The following is a 23,388-nucleotide window of genomic DNA, read 5'->3' as shown; positions in this document are numbered from 1 at the left end:
GGAAGAAAAAAATGGGTCACGCTTTCACACCGAGGATGTGACAGATGCACAAACAAACAGGAAGAGAGGCGACCACAACAGAGAGCTGCTGGTGCTGATGCAAAACAAAAGAGAAAAACAGAACACCAAAATGCAAAATCACGCATTTGTGTCGGGGGGTGGGGGTGGGGGGGGGTGTTCTCAACATAACAGCCCCCATTTTCATGACATAATGACACACAAAAGACAGCAAACAACATACCTGAATCTTAATTTTCCAACAGGAATTCATGACTGGATCGTGAGGCACACCTTTCTCTCACTGATGCAGACAAAGGTTCCTCAGGGGAGGGGGGCGGGGGGTTGTTATGAGGCGGGGGGGGGGGGGGGTTTACATGACCCCCTATGTAAATCCTCACCGAGACGCAGAGAGAACGAAAAGGAAAGCCTCTGTAAATACAGAGCTCACGGCGACAATGGCAGCCGTCACCGTGGCGACTGCGGATACGGCGGCACCGACCCCCCCCCCCCGCACCCCCCCCAATAAAAAAAAATCAAAAAGAATGTGGAAAAAAAGAGAAAGCGAGACGGCTGCCCTACATTTTCTGCAAACACAGAAGCTGAGCTGCTGAGCTGCTGCTGCTGCTGCTTGTCCAGGCTCACTCTCAGCTGTGTACACGCGCACACCCACGCGCACACAATCCGGCAGTGTAATCCCATTGGCCGAGCCGTTCTTCCTCCAGCTGATCTTGATGACATGGGGGAGGGGCCTAGCCCTGTTGAATCATTCATGAGAAGGGAGGCGGTGTCCTTTAAATAGACTCCCTCTCTCCTGCACACTGAGCTTAACCTTAAATTACCCCCCACACGCGCACACACACACACTCCATCCCTCCATTTCACACTTGCGCCCACGTGCACCGCCTCAACCTCTTAAGGCCAAAAAAAAACAAAAAACAACAACAACAAAAAAACAAGTAAAAGCCAGTAAATCTGCCGTGAGGTTCCGTCCGCGTCGACCAATCGGAGACGATGTCACTACCCGGGCTGCACCAATCGACGGCGGGCTTTGCGGCACAGTGCTTCTAATTTTCTCACCATTGCTCCTCTCAGCTGCATTGAAGGGTAAAAACAGTGGCCGTGTTTGGAATCATTCAGTCATTCCTGACTCCCTAATCACTATAAAGGGATTTTGATATGGTGGAGAAAGTCATTGAAAAATCCCTAAACAGGATTTTTTATACAGTGGACTATATAGCTCATTAAAAATCCATTATATGAAAACACCTGGAGTAGGTAAATGAATGATGATGCGTGAATGATGAGCGCTGTGTAAAAAAAACAAAAAACAATGATATTCGCCTCGAGCCATGCAGTGAGTCAGTGTTGCTCAAGTACATGTTTACTTGTGTATCTATAAATAATTTTGGTGTGAAAAGATCTCTATCTAATTATTGTTGTTTTTCAGTTTGAGGTGTCACAAAAGTTAAAAAAAAACCCAACCGTTTTTGTTTTGTTTTTACAAGAGGCTTGTTGTGTCCACTTTTAATTTAACCCATTAATGACCGGGAGAGCGTATACGTCATTTTCCCTCTTTAATGCAATCTCGGTCTCTTAGCCAATGAAATGCCTCAAAATATGCACGTGACGGTGCCGTGAGCCCTCGGAGGATTTCCGGAAATATTTTCGGGCAGCAATGGCAGATGATCGCAGGAGCTCAGAAATAAGTGACGTCAGTGAGAAAGACGGCGCACTTGTGGACTTTGAACTCGTGGAACCAATCGAACGTGATCTATTTTTAAGATATACGTTTGTAGAAAATAATGATATCGACGTCTTTGTACATAATAGAGGATGGTAATTAGAACTCAATTTTTTGGCATTAAAAATAGTGCTTCTCTTGCACTGACACTTTATTTTTCGTCGATCTCAGGTTGAAACAATACAAGATGAATAAACTCAGACTTGTGTGAAAGCCACGTGTCTACGCTCTCAAATTCTTGTGGAATGTTGCAGGGGTTGAGATATAAATTTTTGAAGGTGTTGACTTTCCGGGATAATTTCCAGTGATTCCAAAGTGGACCTCAGGCTTGCGAGAGATGTTTAGCTACGCGCTTTAGGCCTAAATGGGTTAAACCAGTTTTAGCGGAAACCAACTCATGTTGTACTGCTGATAGCTGAAGAATGGGGGGAAAAAAAAGAGAAGCTAAAAGAAGCCTGTCTACTGCTTCTTTAGGTACATTCTGTGCTTATATTGACACAGAACAATATTTTGTAATGGCAATATGGGGAACTGTGGTTTACTAACGTCTGGCGGCGATAAAATTACAACACACCGGGGTCAAATGCCGAGTAGCAGTATAAGAAGGCGTGAGAGCGATAACACCAAAATTTAACCACTGCCACATGAACACATGACAACGGGGAGGGAAAATTGCTAATTGGGCCCAATTTGAACAGTTTCACACACGAGTGTACTCACTTTTGTTGCCGGGTGTTGAAACGAGCTCATTTCCACAGAGTTGCCCCTTGCAAAGATACGTATCGTACCACCTTACAATGGCGAATGCATTTTTCTATTCGTACAACTTTCACACAGCGAAAGAGCACAAACATTACCTTGACTGCGTTCATAACAGTCCCTTTTGTTTACCGCGACCCCCGCGACATTTCCCTCTGACACACAGACGGCCGGTTTTAAAAGCAAACGCGGCCATGGAACGCAAGGACGCTCTGTGCTCTCCTCGGCAAAGGAAAAATATGAATGCGTTGCTCCCCTTTCAGAATGTCCAGCAAAGGCTGATTGGCTGGCCGCAGACGTCAGCGCAGGGGGGGAAAACGGGGAGCCGCCGCTGTTATCGCTCCAGGGTGACTCACTGTTATGGAACAGAGCGGAACGCGCCGTACGAAAACGGGAAAATTGGGGCGGCAGCCATTCGGCTACTACGCACGGCAGAGTGCATGCGTCTACTCTGTTGATACTAAATGAGCCAGAAGATGGCTTCAAATCCGGCGCTGTTATCTAACTCGTCACACTTGAACGTACTAAACTGCCAGTGTGAAGCGCTTAAACACGAGTTGAGTCCGCAAAAGGTTTTCTCAGAGCGGGTAGACCGCGCGCAAATACGCTTTGTGGGGACCCATCGCCTGTTATTTTCTAAAAGCCGACTGATGTTTTTCGGAGGCATTACACACCGTATATTGTACTGCATGAATACAATCGTAAAGGAATTAGCCGGAAAGATGAAACGAGAAATAAAACCAAAGTGGGAAAGGAAGGGGAATTTGGGGGGGGGGGGGGCATATCCGAACTCTCCTGTGCTAAAGCACATGACCGTGTAGGCCTCTACAAGTCTTCTTTCTAGGAATTAATTACCATGTAGATAACAGTGGGGGGGGGGGGGGGGGAACAAAAGAAAACCTTGCTGCATTTTTGTGCGGAGACAACTATCAAAATCCGCATCCGCACCTCCAACCAGCCACGGTCCTCTAAATGAGTTCAGGCTCATAAAACAAGAAGTGCATCAACACATTGTGAGTGTGTCAAGATGCAGTGGAGGACTATTAAAGAAAAGGGAGAAAAAAAAATGGGGGGCTCGCTTAATTAAACGTTAGAGGCGGGCATGCATGCTCGGCGAGCAGCTATTAAAGGTTATTGGGATGCAGACAGCAGTCTACACAGCGCATTTGTGTGTGTGTGTGTGTTTTTAATAATTCACCACCTTGCCGACCTTGCTACTGCAGCGGTAGTTTGACCTTGACTTCAGATGATGAAATGCTTCCGGCTCCCACTTCGATAAGGTTGGATTTCAAAATTCCTCCCAAAAAGTAAGCGCCAAGCAACTTTGGATTTCAAGTTTACGGTCAAACCAAACATCAAAGAAGTCAATGACACATTGAAGTGACATGCCTCGGACGAATAGCATCTAGAAACCAATACTGTGCAGCAACACATGTAGACAGACGGTACAGAATCCTCACAGCCATCTTTTTTTCATATTGTCCTTCCACCAGCAATGTCAACTGTTTGCTGGCGCCATCTAGCAGAGGGGGTCTGAAGTGCAATTGGGTGTCAAATTTTTCGACCGGGCGGCGATTCGTTATCTAAAAAAAAAAACCCCGTAAGTCAAGGCGCTCGTATCTCAAGGCACCAAAATATAGCAATGTTGCCTTCATTATTCATTTTCTATAAATAATGTAAGCCAGGATAACAATTATTCATTTTCTATAAATAATGTAAGCCAGTGACATCTAGTATGTATACATAATGCTCTCCCGCCAAGATGGCAGAAGGTAAAATTACGTATCCACCGGTTGCCTTTCATGCGACAAAATTATAGCTTTGTGCTCAACTAGACAGGCCCAATTTCCAACCCGAAGCCAATGCGAAAGTAGGGAGACGAGCTCTATTATTGTGTGTATTATATTTAGAGCTGTTTTTATTTGGTGTTGTGCTGTGACATTTTTCCAATGTAAAAGATGTGCCTTGGCTCCATAAAGGTTGGGCGCCACTGCTTCCACAAATTTAAACCTACAAAAAAGCCCACGCTGCTCCTCTTTACCGACAGATGAAGTAATTATGCGCCCTTCCGTTGAGGCCAAATCAATAGGCAGGCCGAGCCGGCCTTTAGTCGGCGGAATACATCACGGCCTGATGAGCGGAATACGATGGTTATCGTGTCTCGCTCAAATGATGGGGCTCGAGCCTTGCGGGGAAAAAAAAACATTTTTCAAAGACGTGTCTACGAGCAGAGCGGATGTACTGGACTTTTATGTGCTCGCCACCTTGCCCGTCCGCGTGCAACGCAGCGGGAAGGACCTCACACCACGTCCGCATCCATCCAGCCATCACCTGCTGGTAAACAGATGGCTCGCCATAACCGACGACGAGACGGGTGGGCCGAGCGTGCAAATCCACTGGACGTGCGGTGAAAAAAAAAAAAAAAAAAAAAGCTTCCTCTCCCCCCGCCCCCCCCCCCCCTTCCTTCGAAAGGGCCGATCAGGATTCTCGGCGCGCGTGCAGGAAGCCGAGGCCCAGCGGGATTGGGAAGCGCAAGGTTACAAAGCTTCCTGTCGTGCATTTAAACTCTTTTTGGTCGTCCGCATTCACCAAACGGGTGAAAGTGACCTCAGCGGAAACGACCCCCCCCCTGTCCCCCCCCGAGAATCCTCCGGGACGTCGTGCGGTGCAGGTAACACTGAACTTCTTCGCAGACCCATGTAGCAGACGCAAAAAAAAAACAAGTATCTTTTGATTCATCGCGTGGCACGCAGCATTTGACCGCAAATTAAGTCAGGGTTGATTCACTCGGAATAAGTTCGCGGCGTGACGAAGAACAGCTAAGGCGCCGATTCTTTAGTCAAGTGTGGCACAAAGGTCCAAGTGCTGTCAGCATTTGTCTATAACGCCCAAGGCGGATACACACAAAGATATTCGGGTTGTTTTTGTTTCAGATTTTTCTCTTTTCCCAAGCAAGGACGTTTTATACAATTGTCCTCAAAGATTAATTAGCATTTGGTCCGAGATAGAAATGGATTTGTCCAAATAATTGGGTCCAAAACAGGTCGGGAGGAATATCTTAATCATTGAAATGTGTTCAATATTTATGATCAAAAGTCTTTGTGTGCGGGGAAAGCAGGCAATTTTTGAGTCATTAGATTCCGTGGACTGTGACGTCAACGGGATGTAGCCAATCAAAGTAGCGGTAAATGAAATGTTGGGGTTTTTTTTGTGTAAAAGTGGGTACCCCAGACATTAAAAAGTACTTTCCAAAGCAAGTCTTTTCTTAGTGACTTTACCATTTTACAACGCTACCGCATTGGATCCTTTTTGGAACCACTCCGGCAGTGTCTGTTCCTATCGGATTTGTTTGTGGGTTTTTTTTTTAGTTTTTTTTTTAGATCCCGTATGATCATGCAAGATTTCTGCCTCAAAGGACTGGATGGTGGGGCAGAACCTTGTGCGGCACACCACACGCGACATGACCAAAACTGTTACATGCCTGATTGTCTTGATGTGTGTGGACAGTCACAGATAAAAAAATTTTTTTTTTAAATCTTGTAAGATTTAGAAAAATCCTTTTGTGTGTACCAGGCCTTATCGTCAAGCCACAAAGCCAGAAAACAAGTTGACAGCGGTTCAACAGCCGAGTAAGGCGCTCCGTTTAGCCTCAATTGCTTCAAGGCACCATTAATCGACATTTCCACACAAAAGACCAAATTCTCAGGGCTCGATTAATCACAACAGTGTCTATTTTTGTCCGCGCTTGAGACTGCCGCTGGCTGGGAATCGGGTGTCCAGCGTAAAGGGTCTTGTCAAGAGACCCTCCTGGATGTTACCATCTGGATGTTCCCGTTCGCCCTGACTGGGTTTTGAACCCCCGGACCCCCGTGTTCTAAGTCAGCGGCGTCAAATGCCCATTGCAAAATAGCAGTGGTTTGTTTGTTCACTGAACTTTCCCAATCCACATGAACTGCTGATTCTCAAAGACTCGCCTACACTGAAATGGTTTTGATGTTAAGATGCAAATCTGCTCTACCTGAGGCAAGTAACCTTGAACGTACAAACCGTCAAATCTCAAGGATGTGGAAAGAAATATTCGCACTGGAGTCCGTCACCTTGAAACTCCAACCACAAATTCTCTTGGTTTCTAGACAAACAGTCCACGGGAGCAGTGGCAATTTGTATTTAAAGGCTCTTTTTATATCAAGTTACAAACTTCATGGCCGGAATTGACTACATTTACATTTTGAATGCCTTGGAAATGCTCAAGCCCAGAGCTCAACGTCGAAATAATAAAAAGAACTTGAGGAAGTACAAGATTTATGATTTAATTAGCGGGATCCTTCGGTAATTACAAGCATAGCAAACCGGAGACTTTGAGCCAGGGAACATTTCTTATTTGCAGTAGTATCAAGAGGATAAACTAATCCACAGATTGACAAGCAGCATTAAGAGATTGTTTTTATATCACTTTGGAGCAACACTTAAGGTTTTATTTTGTGGATCAACTATTATTCCACTGCAATTGGCTGGCCACGAGTCCCGGGTGTACTTTGCATCTCGCCCTTGGTCAGGTTGGAAAATATCACGAAGGTTGCCTCTTAATTAGGGAACCTCACCAGGATATGCCAGAGAAGATGCTGGGAAAATAAGATGGAACTCTTATTAAGGAGAGACACAGCTTGTGACAAGTAACACTTGACGATGACCTCTACCTCTCGAGGTAACAAGACTGTTTTTTTTTTCCCATTGCTTGACCTCAATCTAAAGCGAGGTTTACCCACCCGCGCCGACACCTGGGCCGCCTCCACTGAATGAAAATGTTTCCATTCCGGGCTTCTCCCGTTTGACCTCACACGGCCGCGGTCAAGATGCTGGATTCAGATACTGACAAGTTTCCCTCAGATCACACAGAGATATATGCCGCCTCTCTTTACTCTTTCAAAAAGTACCCAGCGATATATCTGTTTGACTTCAGCTATCACATGAATATGAAAGGAGACGTGCGTTCCCCCCCCACGCCCCCCCCCACACCATTTTAAAACACAAAAAAAGGCAAAACCCTTCACGAGTGTCTGCCGTCAAAATACCCCACAGATCAAGAGTGGGTTTTAGTTAGTTCTATCCGGTGTAATGACTCTACAGACTTGACTAAGGACATGGCCTACGGTAGCTGCTTACGAATATTCTCGTTTTGTACTTGACTGTGCCGTTCAGAGAAGTATGCTAGGATAGTAGTGGAACTGGAACAGTGGTGAGGTGTTCTGTAGCTGTGGCAGTCGTTTCAGATGGAGGTGGGACTGCATCAGGGATGAGCTCTAAGCCCCTTCTTGCAGTCGTGATGGATAGGCTGATAGATGAGGTTGGACTGGAATCCCCATGGACCGTGACTTTCAGGTGGAGGAACATTTGGAAAGGTGGACGCATGCACTGTAATAGCGATGGTGGTGGAGTTTGAAATACTTTGGGTCAACATTCCAGGGCGGTGGTGAGTGTGGTAAGGGGGCTGGGTGGCGGAGAGTGTCAGGTGTGTTACGTGATAGAAGAGTCTCTGCGAGGATGAAGGGGAAAGTTCATAAGACAGTGGTGAGTCTGGCCGTGCTCCGGTTTAGAGGCAGCGGCACTCAAGAGACAACCGGAAGCGGAGCTGGAGGCAGGTGGAAACGGAGTTACTCAAGGCCCAGATACACCAAACCGACGTCGGTGGCGTCTGAATGCGGCGTAGTGACCAACGTCGTAACCCGTCCGTAGGCGCCTGGGGGGGGCGTTTACGCATGTTGAATCGGCGTCGTGACATTTGGTCACTCTGATCGGCTGTCAGCTAGCAAATCAGCGCTCGGAGCACCAACGGGAAGTGACAAATGCGGATAAACAGTGAGCACGCCTTCGCTGCCTTAATCTTCTTACAAGTACAAGAGCGAGGGTTGACAATTGAAGTATTTCACAATACCGTGTCGAGAACGTGAGGGTTTACTTTGCGTGGGAGTTCATCGTGAGCGAAGAATATGGCTGCATGCATTGTTTACGTTTTCATAATCCGCCCCCCGGCCAATAGCTTTCCGGTTGGGTTTTTCTAACAATGAGAAACAGGGACTACCGGCGCCGATGGTATGGAAGGGTATTACATCGCACGCAGGCGTAGAAGGTACTTTAATGGTCAGCGTCGCTGTCTGTCGTTGCGGTGTGTGTTTTGCCAGAGTGACGTGCCGACAGCCGGCCCGACGCCGCAGGGGGTAAGCGTCTGCCACTCTTGGCCAACGTCGGATTGTCTTTTTCTAGGCCTTAAGGTTTTTCTTTAAGCGAGACCGAGTTGGTTAGGATTAGAGATGAGTTCATCAGTGGGACATCCAAGGTTAGATCGTCCGGAGACGCAGTTAGAGAGACCCGACTTTGATTTTGAGTATATTGTTCGAAGGGTGAGAGCTCGACGAAGACCCAAGAAAAGGTTGATGGATGTAGTGAGGGGAAACGCGAGGACACTTGATGCTAAGTGAGGAGAATGCGGATGACAGGCATCGACCGAAAAGGATGTGGAAGAGTTGCCTAACATTAAAGAATCGATTCATCGCACACTGTGGACGTGATATCCAACACAATCCCACACCGACAACGTTGTTAGTCCAGAAAATAAAGGCCCATTCAAACGCGCGATGCCGCAGTTCCCAACTCTTACCTTGGGGCCCGTTACAAGCGACAACAACAAAAAGTCACAGTAAAAACACTTCCAACGCGAGGAATGCAGGGATGAGCTCATGCCCTCGGGGCCCAACAGGTTGTCTCCTTACAAGAAGAGGTTGCCTATTAAGCCTGACTTTGGCATCATCACCTGCAGTTAGGTGAGACACGGGAGAGGAGGAGGACGCATTTCACGGCCGCACTTTTGAGACGAGGATCAGGAAGTCGTACCTCCCACTTCAAGCAAAGTCCTTTTGAATTGCTTTTGTGAGGTGGTTGCAGCCTTTGTAGTATATTGATATTCTTCCGGCATGAAATGTGGCAGAAAATGTCCGGGTGTGATGACACCAAAATGTACCACTATCACTTTTTCATTATGTTAGTGAAAATATAGGCACCAGGGTACTTTCAGGGGTAAACCGCGAGCGTTAACTGAAAATGGGGGCAACTAGTTGTTGTTTTTGGAATTTTGGCCAGATACACCTTTTCTTGGATTTACATCAACATTAGTCCAGCGGAACCTGTGAGTGACGAGGATAAATCAAGCGGCTGTTGAAAATCGGAAGACGGCAAGGTACTTCCGCCAAACCCTTCCTCATGATGCGTAAAACATGTGAATGGATTTTCTATTGACTAATTTCGCAAAAGACAACGGCTAACCTGCTAGCTTAAGTCAGCTCTATAGCGCACTATTCATTTCACCGTCAAAAGGGCACATCTGTACCATTAATCTCATCCATAAATTAGCCACAGTGATCATGTAAACGACACAGAATTTCCGTCACATCATTTTTTGAAATGAATTCACATCAATTAACGCCGACGTTCAAGCGCTCTTTGAAGCAATTGACATCGCGTAACACCTTGATTTTTCAATCGGTCCGCCTTGGTTAAATGACGGAAGAGTTTGTTTACTTAGTAGTATAGCCACCTAAAAGTGACATCACGCTCAAAGTACGGCGCATACAACACTACAAAGCGGCGAAACTCACCGTATAGGGCGTTTCACAGTAGCGAGAGAGTAATTCCAGAGTTGAAAACATTCAAGGACCTCCCCTGAAATGCATTTCAGGCCTCGGCTTGGCGCCATTACTGAAGCAAAACGAGCACTTCCATGTGCCGAAGCACTAAACGAATGACCGGCACTCGGGTTAAATTGAAAAGACACACAAGAGCAAATAGGCGACGTCTCTGCAAAGTCCTTGGTAGATTGTTGCCATAGTGACGACAACATTCCACCCCCCCCCCCCCCCAGGGCGTTTGTTTCATACATAGCGCCGCTAACATATGAGGGAGAGCGGCAGCCAGGAGAGATATGAAGAGGCGGCAAAAAATATGCAAAAAAAAAATAATAAAATAAAAAAAAGCAAGACTCTCGCCCCTACGGGCGGAGTGACCCGAGGCGGCGCATAATAGAGCGGCAATCAGCTGGCGTTGTGGCTGTCGCGGGTTCTGACGAACGCATCAGTCAACGTGATGGGAGCGCGTGCATGCGCGCGCGGCTACGGCGCTTACAAAAATGACTTCGCCTTGGTCTCGGCGAAAAAAGACGACGTTGTTCTGATTCAAGTGCTGCCGCGGCTGCATGACAACACGGACTGAAGCAAGGCTGAGGGATATGATTTGGTTTACTGTGAATCACACTGATGCGTTCCAGACCTACTGAAATGGATCTAGTATTCTTTAGCTCCTGCTGTCACTCTCTCACAGTGAAGAATGCTTCTAATGATACTTTTTTTTTTTTTTTCTCTCATCGGAGAGCTGCACACCCCGACACATAATATAGCAATACTCACATGCATATATTCTTTTAGCGTCTACGACGAATGACTAATATTACTGCGGCTTACCGTCACCACGGTATATCCGTGTGTCTGTATTATACTGCCCCCGGGTGGCCAAGGCGCACCCATCAGAAGGAGCGGCGCAATGTCCAATGAATCGAAGCAAAAAAAAATGTGGCACAAACCGTTTCGTTTCTTTACATTTTGCTGCATGTTTTTACAACGTAGAATATAATAGAGTGCTATTTTTTGGGGGGTCATTTTTGGTCTGAAATCAATTTCCATTCATTTAAAGTAGTGTTTTTTTAAACCGTGCGTGCTGCGAGATATTGTCAGGTGTTCCGTGGGAAATGATCTAATTTGTGTGGCTGTGCGGTCTAGCGCCCGGCAGCGTAATCATGGTCTTTACGACGTTGTAGTACTATTCCATACCAGCAGGTGGCAGCAGCAGCAGCAGAAGGTAGCTAATAGTCTTTGTTTAGAGACAAGCGAATTAGTGACGCATGTTTATCCAAACAGGCCCATGTTTCACACTGTGTAAGTATCAATATGAAACATTACAAAATACTTTTTTCTTTGTGTCTATTTCATTCTTATTCAAGACATTATAATATAACGTCATTCTTCAATGTTAAAAAAGGATTATATAAACAATATGACACTTATCTTGTTAAAATAAGCTTCTTTTTTTTTTCACAATTTCAGCTGCTGGTGTGCCGCGGGTTTTTTTTCAATCAAATAAATGTGCCTTGACTCAAAAAAGTTTGAAAAACACTGATTTAAAGTGTCCATGTTGCAAATAACAAAATCATCCCATCCCGCATCCATGGGACGTTTCATCACATTTGCATTAACACAGTCAAAATGTTTCTAAAACACACACACACAGACCAACTAGAAGTGCTACTTTTTTTTTTTTGTGTGTCATTTTTTGGGCTGAAATCAATTACCATTCATTTAAAGCGATCATGTTAGAAATGACAAAAATCGTACAATTCCGCATCCATGGTAAGTTTTCATCACATTTGCATTAATAGAGTCAACATGTTTTTAAAACACACACACACACACACAGACTAGAGTGTTAAGCCAGGACTCGTGTGTACGTGTAAGCCAATACTGGCCTAGCAAGGTTCATGCAAATTAAAGTTGCATTCTAAGTGCCTCGCTGGCAAACACGTCCCTTCCTATTATCCCTCTCATTTCATACCCGGCGGCCCAGCGGACCAACGCAATTAAAGAGTGACAATCTTGAGACTGTAACCAGGCGTCGCCGCGGCCCTCAAAAGCAGTTCATCTCGTCCATCTGTTACCGCAGTCGCAATGTGGGACTGCGCACAAACGCTCGCTCATCTGCGGCCGACCGAGCTCCGAGGCGATGGCTCCCGTAGCCGAGGGCTGTTTACACTTGGGGCGCGCACCCTCCCGTTGATGGGAACCGCATTAGGTTGTGTCAAGAAGAGAACGCATTAGCATTAGGGAACATGTTCTGCTGCAGGCTAAGGAGATGAAGAGTCATCTGAGCCGCTAAGGTGAAGCCGATGACCGTTTGTGCTCAACGCCGTTGTTTCGCTTTTTTTCCCGGCTCTCTCTGCATGTTCTGAACTCCTGTTCCCGTCGCCGTAACTTATTGAGCAAATGAATGCTGCTCAAATTTGCCCTTCTCGAGACAGCAAGCGTTGTTAGCACACTGGTACCTGACTTTCGAGTTCCCAAGGCACTTGAATTGAAAAGTGGTTCTACCTGCACTACTAGATACTTTGAATGGCCACTGGATAGTTGTGTGTTTTTTTTTTTTTAAAGGTTATTAATTATATATAAAGTATGTCTTTTATAAATAAATGGAGAAACGATCAGCAAAAATGTCCATTATTTTCAGGTAAATTTAAGGAAAAATTGAGTTATATAAAATCAAGATATCTATCATTTTTGGGATATAAAGTTTTGTCCACAGAGCCTTTTTTTTTTTTAAATGACGTCAGCAGGTTGACTCATTGTGTAATAGTTTGGCAGATGCAACGCTTCCAAAAAGAGAGCAAGTGTGCTTGCTTCAAACCCATTTATGGCCACTCCCGGTTGAAGATTACTGTAAAACTAAACAGAGAACAAATACTAAACCAAACCACATAACTGATTCATAATATGACCGTCAGATAGCTTAATGCTAACATATCATTTGAAACGCCATAGAAAGGTTAACAAATTTAGCATCGGCATTCGGGGGTGTGAACAGCTGTGATGAATTTTATAATCCACATCTTTGGCCGTACTTATTGATGTGCAGTATATTGTCGGATTATAAGTGATGGAGTTGGGATTACTGTATTTGTTTCCATTTTTTTCAAATCTTATATAGGAAGCTAAATGCCACCCTCGCAGGCTGGCCTAATGAAATCCTCGACCAGGCATGGCTGCCGCCGCGTCGTCTTCTCCTCTTCTACATTTAATTAGCTTTCTAGCTCTCCAACCTCAAGTGGATTTAACGCGGCCGCTTCCCTGCCGGAGACGTGTACGACTTGTGCAGAGGCGGGCTGACAATAGAAGCCAGCTGACGCCACCTGTTTGTGTCAGCCCGCGAGAGTTTTGCCGCGGACGCGGCCAAGAATGCCTGTGGTGGATTTGAGTGCTCGATACGTCTCGTCAAAGTAGAACCAAAACACACCATTTTGTTCCCAAATCCGAACACAATGCGCCACGCGAGATCTTCTGTTCACCTTGAGTAATGAGCCACATGCTGCGGCACAGGCATATTTTCAATAACAGAAGTGGGAAATGATGGCGTTGGGTTACTTACTAGATTAGAAAAATGTACGGCAAAGTGTATTGCTTGGCAAATCTCTCAGCATGTTCATCAACATCCTTGCTAAAAAAAAAGTGTCATTGTAATATTTACAGAATATAATTGTCCCTGTGAGAGTGACGGCAAAAGTTCTCTTCTGTTATATAATTTTCAAAGTACACGCATTTCTTTTAGTTTTGTTTTGCTTCCACGTGTGCTGGGAAAGAAAAACAATGGAGGAAGTGAAACTGAAAGCCACAGGACGGCCTTTTCATTTTGCATTTCCTGGTTTGCACATCGCTCATGTGAACGCTCCAAAGTTTGTTTACGTTGATGCGAGACGAAAACCGTCGGGGGGGGGGGGGGGGGAGCAAAAACGTTTTAATAAGAAAATGTTTGTATGACGAATTTGCAGCCTGACCTGCCGACCTCTTGCCAAGCGCTTACTTCATAGCATGCGTAATCCTTCCTCGCTGCAAAGCGGGCCTTATCAAAACCGCCAGCCGCTCGTAGAGGAGGACCAAATTATTCGCTGAGGCCCAAAAATGCGAGGGAAGCCTTTTTTTCCTCTTGGCGCAAGACCACAGATGAGCGCGAGATTTGGAGCTTGACAAATGAACTGGAGAGGAAGTGGAACAAAGTTTTCATCTGAATGAGCAGCAGACGCCCGTTGAATTCTAAGTAGGGCTTGTGTTGTCAAGTGAGCCAGATGGGCACATGCTGTGTGACTAAACTGTTGGCCGCAAACACACACAAACACACGGTAACACGCGCACACAAACAAATATTTGAAAAAAAAACAAAAAATTGCATCCAAAATAAAAATGCACACACGCAGCACCCACGAAAAACACAATTAAAAACCAAAAAAACAAACAATACCACGCATACAAACAGAAAAAAACATCACACACCAAAAAATATACAAACAATACAGACAAAAAAAAAATGGACAAACACACAAAATAAAAATACACACAAAACAAATACACGAAAACACGCAACTACACAAAAAATATCACATGCAAGACTCCGACAAATAAAAACACAACCGAAACGAAAAACACGCATCTAAAACAACAACATGCAGACACGCAGTAAACACCAAAAACACACACAAAACACAAACATGCAGAAACACACACACAAAATAAACAAAAACACACAATACACGCCAAACACAAAAACAATAAAAACACACACTCGAAACGCTCACGAAAAACAAGAACACAAACAACACAAAAAACAACCACACACAGATGCACTAAAATACAAAAACAATTCACAGAACCACACAAGCACACACGATAAACAAAATTACACAAACAAAAACACACACACACAAAATCAAACCCATACAAACAAAAAATACAAAAACCAACAAACAAAAAAACACTCCCACAAATACACCCACGTGCACGCACACGCAATCAAACACTGACAAAACACACGCGCACACGTCGGGAAGCTCATTAGCATTCTAAGTAAGCACTCTCCACCTACGCCCCCTTTTTTTTTTTTTTTCCTTTGGTCTGCAGTCCAGTCCGCCGTGCGCTAAGTCTGTATTTTGTTTCCAGCGGGAGGTGCTTTCTTTCTTTTCTTTTCTGCCTCCTCAGAGTAGACGACGCAGCCACATGAGCAAAGAACCAAAACGGCACTTCAAAAGCGCACCAATTAGCTCTATAAAAAAAAAAAAATGTTTTGTATGATTATTATCTTCTGGGAATCGATTTATCATTATTTGTTAGATATCACTTTTGTGTTGTGTTTTGGTCAGGGGGTGGAGCTACGTGGTGGCCAAAGGCGGCCGGGGGACGATTTTGTTAGATGTGATTCTAATGTGCAGATGATGAGTTCCTGCTAATATCTGCACACAGACTATGAAAATTCATGAACGGCGACATAATATTTGATGCTTTTAAGTAAGCATTAATCAAGATTGCACACCTTAACACACCATCAACATTGCCTGAGAAGTCATTGGATATCATAGCACCCGCAGTCAGGGGCTCATGAAATAAAATGCAGATACGTTCCAATCTTGCCCAACACACTCATTATACAAGCAGTAAAAAAAAAATCAGTCTATGTTTTATATTAACAATATCCGAGGCAAACCTCACGACTGCGTGCCGGGAGAATCTCTGAATGTTCTGAACGCCTGTTTCCACACCAGTGTCACAATGACGCCGCTCAAGTTCTCCTCCTTTCAACAGCAAAGTGAAGACCGCCTCACTTAAGCCCGGTTCACACAGCAGAAAAATAAAAAAATCATCGGTCGAATACCAAACTCGGACAGACCCCGCACGTAGCTAGAAGAAAAGAGTTTTGAATTTCCGAGCGGTCGAGATCAGGCTGAGTACATCACACACGGCAGGATTATCTGCTACGATGATCTTCGGAGCCATTATGAGAGTCGGCCCCGACCTACGATTGTCAGGAGGGGAGATTCGGGGCTAAAATCGGGCCGATTATCAACTCAACTTCCTGCACATCAAAATGATTTTAACGACAACAAGATTTTCCAGTCACTTATACGCCGCGAAACCGCACGTTCTTGTTCCAGTCATGCTGATAAAGCACTATGAAGTTCAGTTCCGTTTGGAGATGAACAGATCACCTCTGCGCCTGAATGATTAATTACCGCCGAGCGACTTTTTGTTTGCTTCGAAAAAAAATGTCAGAAGGCCCAATTGTGAATATGCGGGAGGCTTGTAGTAATGGGAAGGGGAGAAAAAAATAAACCACATGCAGTATGTGAGAGGCCTCTTAAGAACACCTGTGCCTGCCTTTTGTCACACATATTGCCTTAGCACCTCGCTTTGTTTCTGCGCTTGAAAATACGGAGACTCGCTCTTGAGAGAGCACTTGAGGCGTGTGATTGCCAGAGAGTTGACTAGCGTGGCCTGGAGAAACGCGGCGTAGCTACCTGGTGGCCAAAGTGACTGCTCGGGTTGAGCGATTTGTTGATTTGGGTCGAAATCTTGATCTCAGGCATCGTGAACTCATGATGAGGGCTAAAGCGCCTGGCTCAACAGCTCCCCAAAAACGTCGGTCGCCTTTGGAGTCACCCTTGAAAACCTGAAGTTTTCCCAGAAATTCAACACTTACAAAATAATTAATATCTCAGCCCCTGTAGCGGGCAGAGACATAATTCCAAAAGAATTAGAGATCTTAGAAATGTGGCTTTCACACCGGCAGATTTTATTATTTTTTTTACCAGTAAATAATAATGTATCATTATGTTTCAATCGAAGATGTAAAAATAACGTGTCACTGCAAGAGAAGCACTATTTTAATTAAAAAAAAAAATCGAGTGGTAATTACCATCCTCTATTTAGTTACAAAGACGTCAATATCCTCATTGTCGACAAACCATATCATATCACGTTCGCCTGGTTCCACTGGTTCAAAGTCCACAAGCGCGTCGTCTATATATCACTGCCGTTACTTATTTCAGAGCTCCTGGCGATCGACGGCGTCCGCCATTAGCCTACACGAACGCTAGGCGCTTAGCTAACTTGCACTTGCGGCAAATAAGCTACACTTCTAATAAGTAGCGTTAGCGCTATAGGCCGACGAGGAGTGGCTAACAAGAGAACACGAGAAGATGGAGAGCTAACGCTAATCGCTAATGTGTAGTGCGGCGTTGTGAAAGAGCAGAATACGTGCTTAGGTGTACAGGATACTTTTCACAGAAGTCCGGCGAGAACCACCATAGGGTGGAGGGCATCTAGCTATTAACAGCAAAATAGTATTGCAATGAATAAGTATCTAGAGATAAATAATAGAATCGCTCTGTCAAAAAATCTCGCAAATTCAATCTTCTCCTAAAATCGTTCAGTCCTTAGAGACCGCGGCTCATTTTAGATACACTCAAGTTTTTCAAAACAGACAAGTAGTGTCACTGTTCCGTACACAAGTCACGGTTTCATGTTAACGACGCGCAACTTAAATTTAACGTGACAGTTAATCAAGATGAGCTACAGGTAACATAAACACACTTAAATCATGAACAAAGTACACAAACAGCGATTTATTTATTCTTCACGAGAACCGTTGACAGTTCATTGACGGTTCGTTCAAAGTACTTTAAGTTGCCCATCCCTAGTCTAGATTTCTACTACTAATGTTCATTTCATTGAACTGCAGTGAATGAATAAAGACATACACACACAATGAAACAAAACAAAAACAAAAATACCCAAAAAAACAGAAAATGCCAAAGTCAAAGTGCCCCTTGGACTATATTTTGCCCGCCCTGCTTGTGATGCTCACTGAGCTCAATGCTCACAAGTTTCAACCTCTGAGGCCATTTGTTTCCCCCAAACAACCCAAAGGAACTCAAGGCACATTTTTAAAGCAGAAAGCCCAAATGTCTCCCAGTATGAACATCAGAAAACAGCACATTGAAACAATCAGCTCAGGCAATTGTGAAAACATAATGAAAAGAAAAAAAAAAAAAAAAGGACTGTGACGCTGTCAAATTGGAAGCCAAAATCAGCATCTTGCTGCCATGAACAACAACAGTTACCAGCCAAGCATGAAAACGGCAAAATGAAATAAACTGACACCAAAAAGTTGTCATGAAAACAGAGAAAGAACAGAGTTTAATGCTGTTTGTGTATGTCCGAGTGTGTCACAGTAGCAGTTGTTTAACGTTTTATAATTACCAAAACATCTATGCTAATTTCCATTAAACCTGTCTATGCCGTTTTGCATTATATGTTAACATTAAGCTAGCTGTTCCACTTTGGTGTTGAAAAATACAATGTTGAACTCTCTGATGTTGTCTAACCATAAGTGCTGTAGCTCTCTGTTGAAATCGCAGTTGTTTGAAGGTTTATAATTATCGTAACATCTATGCTAATTCCCGTCAGCCCTTCTATGGCATTCGCATTGTGTGTTAGCATTAGGCTAGCAGTTAGACAAAATCAGATGGTTTATTTGAATATTTTGGCGTTTAAAAAAACAATGCTTGATTCTCTTTGGTTTTATGTGTCAGTTTCACAGTAAACTTCAACTCGGACTGACAAATTAACCAATTGAAGCAAGTACGCTTTGGCCTCTAGATTGGAGAACTGTGCGAGTAAAATTCATTCCTCAGGGTAATGTTTTACGACTATTTTTTTTTACCAGTGAGAGAGTGAGAACAGGCGCTGAGAAATACTTTATAAAGTGTGTTTTAATAAATATATTTTTTTACTATGTTTAAATGTGTCTAAAAACGCTAAATATTTAATATGATCTATTCATACATATTGCAGATTTTCACCCATCGCGGTAACCCCCACATCAAAGGGTTGTTGTCCACCGCATTCTCAATTTTTCCCAATCAGCCGTCCACTTCTCCAAAGTCCTCACATACCTGTTTGTCCTTGTCCTTAACTTTGCCGGCTCCGCCACCGCCCGACAGCCGCGACGAGGTGACATCGCGGGGGATGACAGAGATTTGGTGCAGTGGCATGTTCATCCCAGCAGAAGCGACCAAGGCCGTGAAGGCACGAAGGGGACGCTCACACGCTCTCTTCCTGTCCCGACGTCGGCTCAACGGGCATGATGGTTTGCCACCGCAATGCCCTGCGGAGGACCAAAAAAAGGGGAGCGTAAATGGATTAAACGCACACGCTGTTGTAGCTTCAGGGCTCGATGGAAATCAATTTCAAATGACCAAAGAAAAAAAGCACGGAAGGAACGTTCATCTGTTACCACTCACTGTCCACTCACACGTGTAAACGGGCATTTCAGAATGTTTCAGAAATCGGAATTTTGACCTTAACCTGACTGCCTGTAAACGTAGTCAGTAATGTCAGATCCTGGATGAGAAATAATTCCAAAAACAGATGAGTTCGACACTGTAACAGATCTTTTTAAAATCCAAAAGCCCACTCAAGATAATTGATGAATTTACCAGAGCACAGTGCCAAAACTCAACATGAAATCCCAACAGCTAATTCTTGGCTAGTCCATTTCTTTTGATTTCACTCACAGCGTGTCCAAATTATTGAATGCTGGTCAAAGATGTCACGGAGAAATTAACAAAAGCAGCCTTTCGCAAACAGCCTTCAAAATACCGATCAATCGGGGAAAAAAAACAACAACCTCCAATGCCAATAGAGAGAAAACCACTACGTCTTTGTTAACTGTGTGCTTTTAATGACCGTTTTCACAGCAGTCATCGGGCCGCGGTAAAAACAGTAAACAGCCGGACGGATGAAGGTCGACTATACAAATCGGGTTTTTAATTGGCCGGAGAAGGAATTTCGATGAGTTCCCCTCGCCCTTGAGTGTAGGTCTTCCCTGTTTGAAATCCTTGTCAGGGTCAATTGCAACCCTGTCTTCCCTGGCAGAAAGTTCTGGTCAGCTGCGCTCCGCTATTACCCTCCATGCTGTCAGATCAGACCTGAGATTCGTCTGCCGGCAATCGTCCGGCGCCCGTGAAGTGCAACCATGCGTGTGTCCGCTCATCCCCACACTACAGCACTACAGCTGCACTCGAGATCTCGACAAGACGTCTTCCTGGCAGGTTACAAAAAGGGGACAAAACGGGCCATCAATGTTCCTAAAAGGATATTATTCCCCATCGAGTACTCCAAGAGAGGGAGTGGGACTCCTGTGAGACTTATTCCCATAGTAACATCTGAGATGTTAATTGTCGCAGGCACCGTAAAGGTTAAGTAATTACCGCCTCATTGCTGTGTCTCATTTGAGTCAGTCTCGACTAGTTTGCTGACTAAAGAAGCGGAAGAGATGGCATGTAAGCTGCGACCAGAAGAAGGTCCCGGGGGATCATTCAGTCTTGAAAGGTTTGCTAGCTAGCCAAGGCTGATAGCGAACGTCAATGTCTGCGGGCCCAAAACCACAAAGGTCGATTCTAATGGCTGAGGGAGGTAGACACTGCGAGTAAACATGAAAGGTTACGATAGTCAGGAGCCGACGGAGAGGTCGATTCGCGGTGACTTTGCTGGCTAACAAAGCTAGCAGTCAAATCGGCAGAGGGTGTAGGGTTTGATTCGCGACAGATTTTCTGGCTAAAGCAGCAGCTATTGCAAGTCAGCACAAAAGTCAAACGGCCAGTCATGAGCAGCGGACGCGCGGGTTGATTTATTTTCTATGAGCTACTGGCTAAAGAAGACAAAATTGCTAAGAAGGACACGTGTCTGCAACTAGCAGAGGGCGCATGGGTTGATTCACAACCGGGTTTCTAATAGTTTGGGATTTTTTATTAAAAGTTGTTTTTAATTTCATTTTGACTTTTAATAAGTTAGTTTTAATTCATTATTAGACCGGGTTCATACTTTTTTTTCCCTGAAAATGGTTCATTTTAGTTTACTTTTAGTATTGGTTTTAGTTTTTTCCACAAATTAAAAAAAACGGTTTACTAAGTTTACCAACAAGCTAATTTACAAAATTAATTGAAAAAGCCCAAAACTATGGACATTTTCTCTATAATTATTGTTAGTTTGATAAATGTAAAATCTAGTTTTTTTTTTTTTTAAATTTGGTTCTGAAATGTTTTATTAAATTTGACTTTATCTTATGTCTCACTTTTCCTCAACAATAACATTGTTCTCAACCAGCATGCTGGCGAAATAAATTGCAACTATTAATCAGCATTTGATTGATTCAAACAGTTTGCTGGAATTGCACACAAATTACAAACAAACGCCTCCAGACATTATCAAGCAAAAGATGTCGGGGTTGATTCTAAACTAGTTTGTTGGCTAAAGATATAGACTTTGCTTGTAAAAACAAAATCGGCAGTCCAGTATTCAAGAGTGGCAGCAGCAGCTGATCTCTCGGCCTTGCCGACAAAAGAAGTGAAAGAATATGATTACGCACGAATGGTTACAGCCAACAACCATCAATCGAGAGTTCAGGAGTGTATTCCCTCTCAACAATTTTCTGTCAAAACAATTGAGTAGAAGATATTGAAGAAAAAATGTTTGCTTGATGTCATTTCCAACAAGTTTGCTGGCTATAGGAGGAGACAATAGCAAATATGAAACTTTGCAGCCAGTGAATAGCAGAGGCTCAACGTTAATTTTCCAGATCCAGACAGCAGCTCAAACAACTCAATATTAGGACTTTCTTTGCAGTCCTTCAAATGTCATCATGCATTTCCTAATAAACCTGCACAACATCATTTCGTGAGTCTATGCTAATGAAGCCCACTTAGGATGTGATTAAGTCGTGTTCCTGGTGGGAGGAGACGTTCCGGAAGCAAGTGATTTCTCGAGAACGACGAGCCACTTTAGCCAATTTAGCATTGCATCTCCATTTGGAAAAAAAAAAAAAAAAGGAAGGAGAGCTTGTTCCGTCGCCATTAAAGTTTCTTTTTGACACGGCTACCAAAACAGGGGCACCGTGTTGGCCCCCGTGAACACACTTAAAAGTGGGTCACTGAAAGTTCAGCTCCGAGGGATGCATCATTCCCAGCTCGGCACAGAAATAGCCGGCATCAAAACATCACGCCATCGATTTTCCATCACGTCCTCAATTCAAGCCGTCAATCTCTTTGACAGACTGCATCCAACATCCTTGTGGTTAGAGGTATAAAAATACATTCCAACATGGATGCCTTTCAGTCACTGCCATATGCATTCTCATCACATTTGCTATGTTGCCAAGCAACCAACAGACTCTCTAGGAACTCATAATGTTAAACATCCATAATTATTTTTTATTTAGTGTCGCAAGTAGTTGTGCGCAAGGCAGGCAAGCGGTGAGGGGGAAAATTCAGTGTAAAAACTAACGTCAAGCTGTAAAATAAAAAAGTGAAGGGTGCTAAAGCTGTTTAGTTCTTAATATGAATTCATCTTGTTTCATTGCCGAAACATTTTTGCAAGTGGAGCAGGTGGGTTCGTGTTTTAAAAACAAGAAAAAGGAAGGTTAAAGTAATTTTTCTTTTTAGTAAGTTCAGATAAGGTGTATATATATATATAAATAGCTAGGTTTGTTAGCCAGTAGGCTGTGTTAGCATTAAGCTAGCAGACTTTGGTAAGGCAAAGTTAATGTAATTTAGTTTAATACACGTTTAATTCTGTTTGTTTTATACTTGGTTTGTCAACCTCCTCTGTAAATGGCAATGAACAGATTGAAGCCATTTTTTTTTTTTTTTTAAAGAATTGATCACTATCTGCTAAACCGCTACTTGTTGTCAAGTCCACTGCAGCCCCCCTTGGTTAGCTAGCTCTTAAGCTAGCTGACGTGACTTTTTGCGGGCCGCCGGTTGCCCATCCCCGATTACGTACATAATGAACACTGCAACAAGAATTTTGATTTTTTTTTTTTTTTTTAAAGTGTTTGTCCACCATTTACTCCCATGCGCCACTCGAGTAACGTCTCCCTTTTTAGTCCTTCATTAGCACATTCCAGTTCCAACATCTAGTTAAAAAAATCCACTGTCTGTTTTCAATGCAAAGGTCCAAGGTTAATGAAGCACTTCTTGCATGTTTTTACTTTTCCTCCACATTTTTATTTTCATACTTTTTAAATCAACAGAGCGAAACCTGGCGCGCAGGTCTCACTGGCTGCGCTTTGCCAACGGCACATTTGATCAGTGGCGGCATGTACACAATTTATATCAATTCTCCAAGTAGTGGAGCGTCGTCGTCGTTGTTGTTGTGCGCACATCGGAACATTACCCGCATTGTTTGTCGAATTAA

The 23,388-nt window shown here is 44.0% G+C and overlaps 1 protein-coding gene across 5 annotated transcripts in view; it reads right to left on the bottom strand.

Annotated features, from left to right (window-relative positions):
- The window catches only part of marchf8 (membrane-associated ring finger (C3HC4) 8), a 59,816-nt gene that overhangs the window by 25,665 nt on the left and 10,763 nt on the right, over nt 1–23,388 (bottom strand). For 2 of the 5 annotated variants that reach the window (XM_086044388.1, XM_086044387.1), the window contains one exon: nt 19,089–19,300. In XM_086044388.1, coding sequence (XP_085900514.1) covers nt 19,089–19,193 — 105 coding nt within the window. In that variant the 5' untranslated portion in view covers nt 19,194–19,300. The other 3 variants (XM_086044385.1, XM_086044386.1, XM_086044389.1) reach the window with 2 other exon arrangements.

This window comes from Filicampus tigris, chromosome 11, assembly GCF_054856515.1.
Source record: "Filicampus tigris isolate MCC_2025a chromosome 11, RoL_Ftig_1.0, whole genome shotgun sequence".
Lineage (NCBI taxonomy): Eukaryota > Metazoa > Chordata > Actinopteri > Syngnathiformes > Syngnathidae > Filicampus > Filicampus tigris.
The sequence above is the reverse complement of the archived record's forward strand: the minus strand, read 5'-3'. Positions and strand labels throughout refer to the sequence as shown.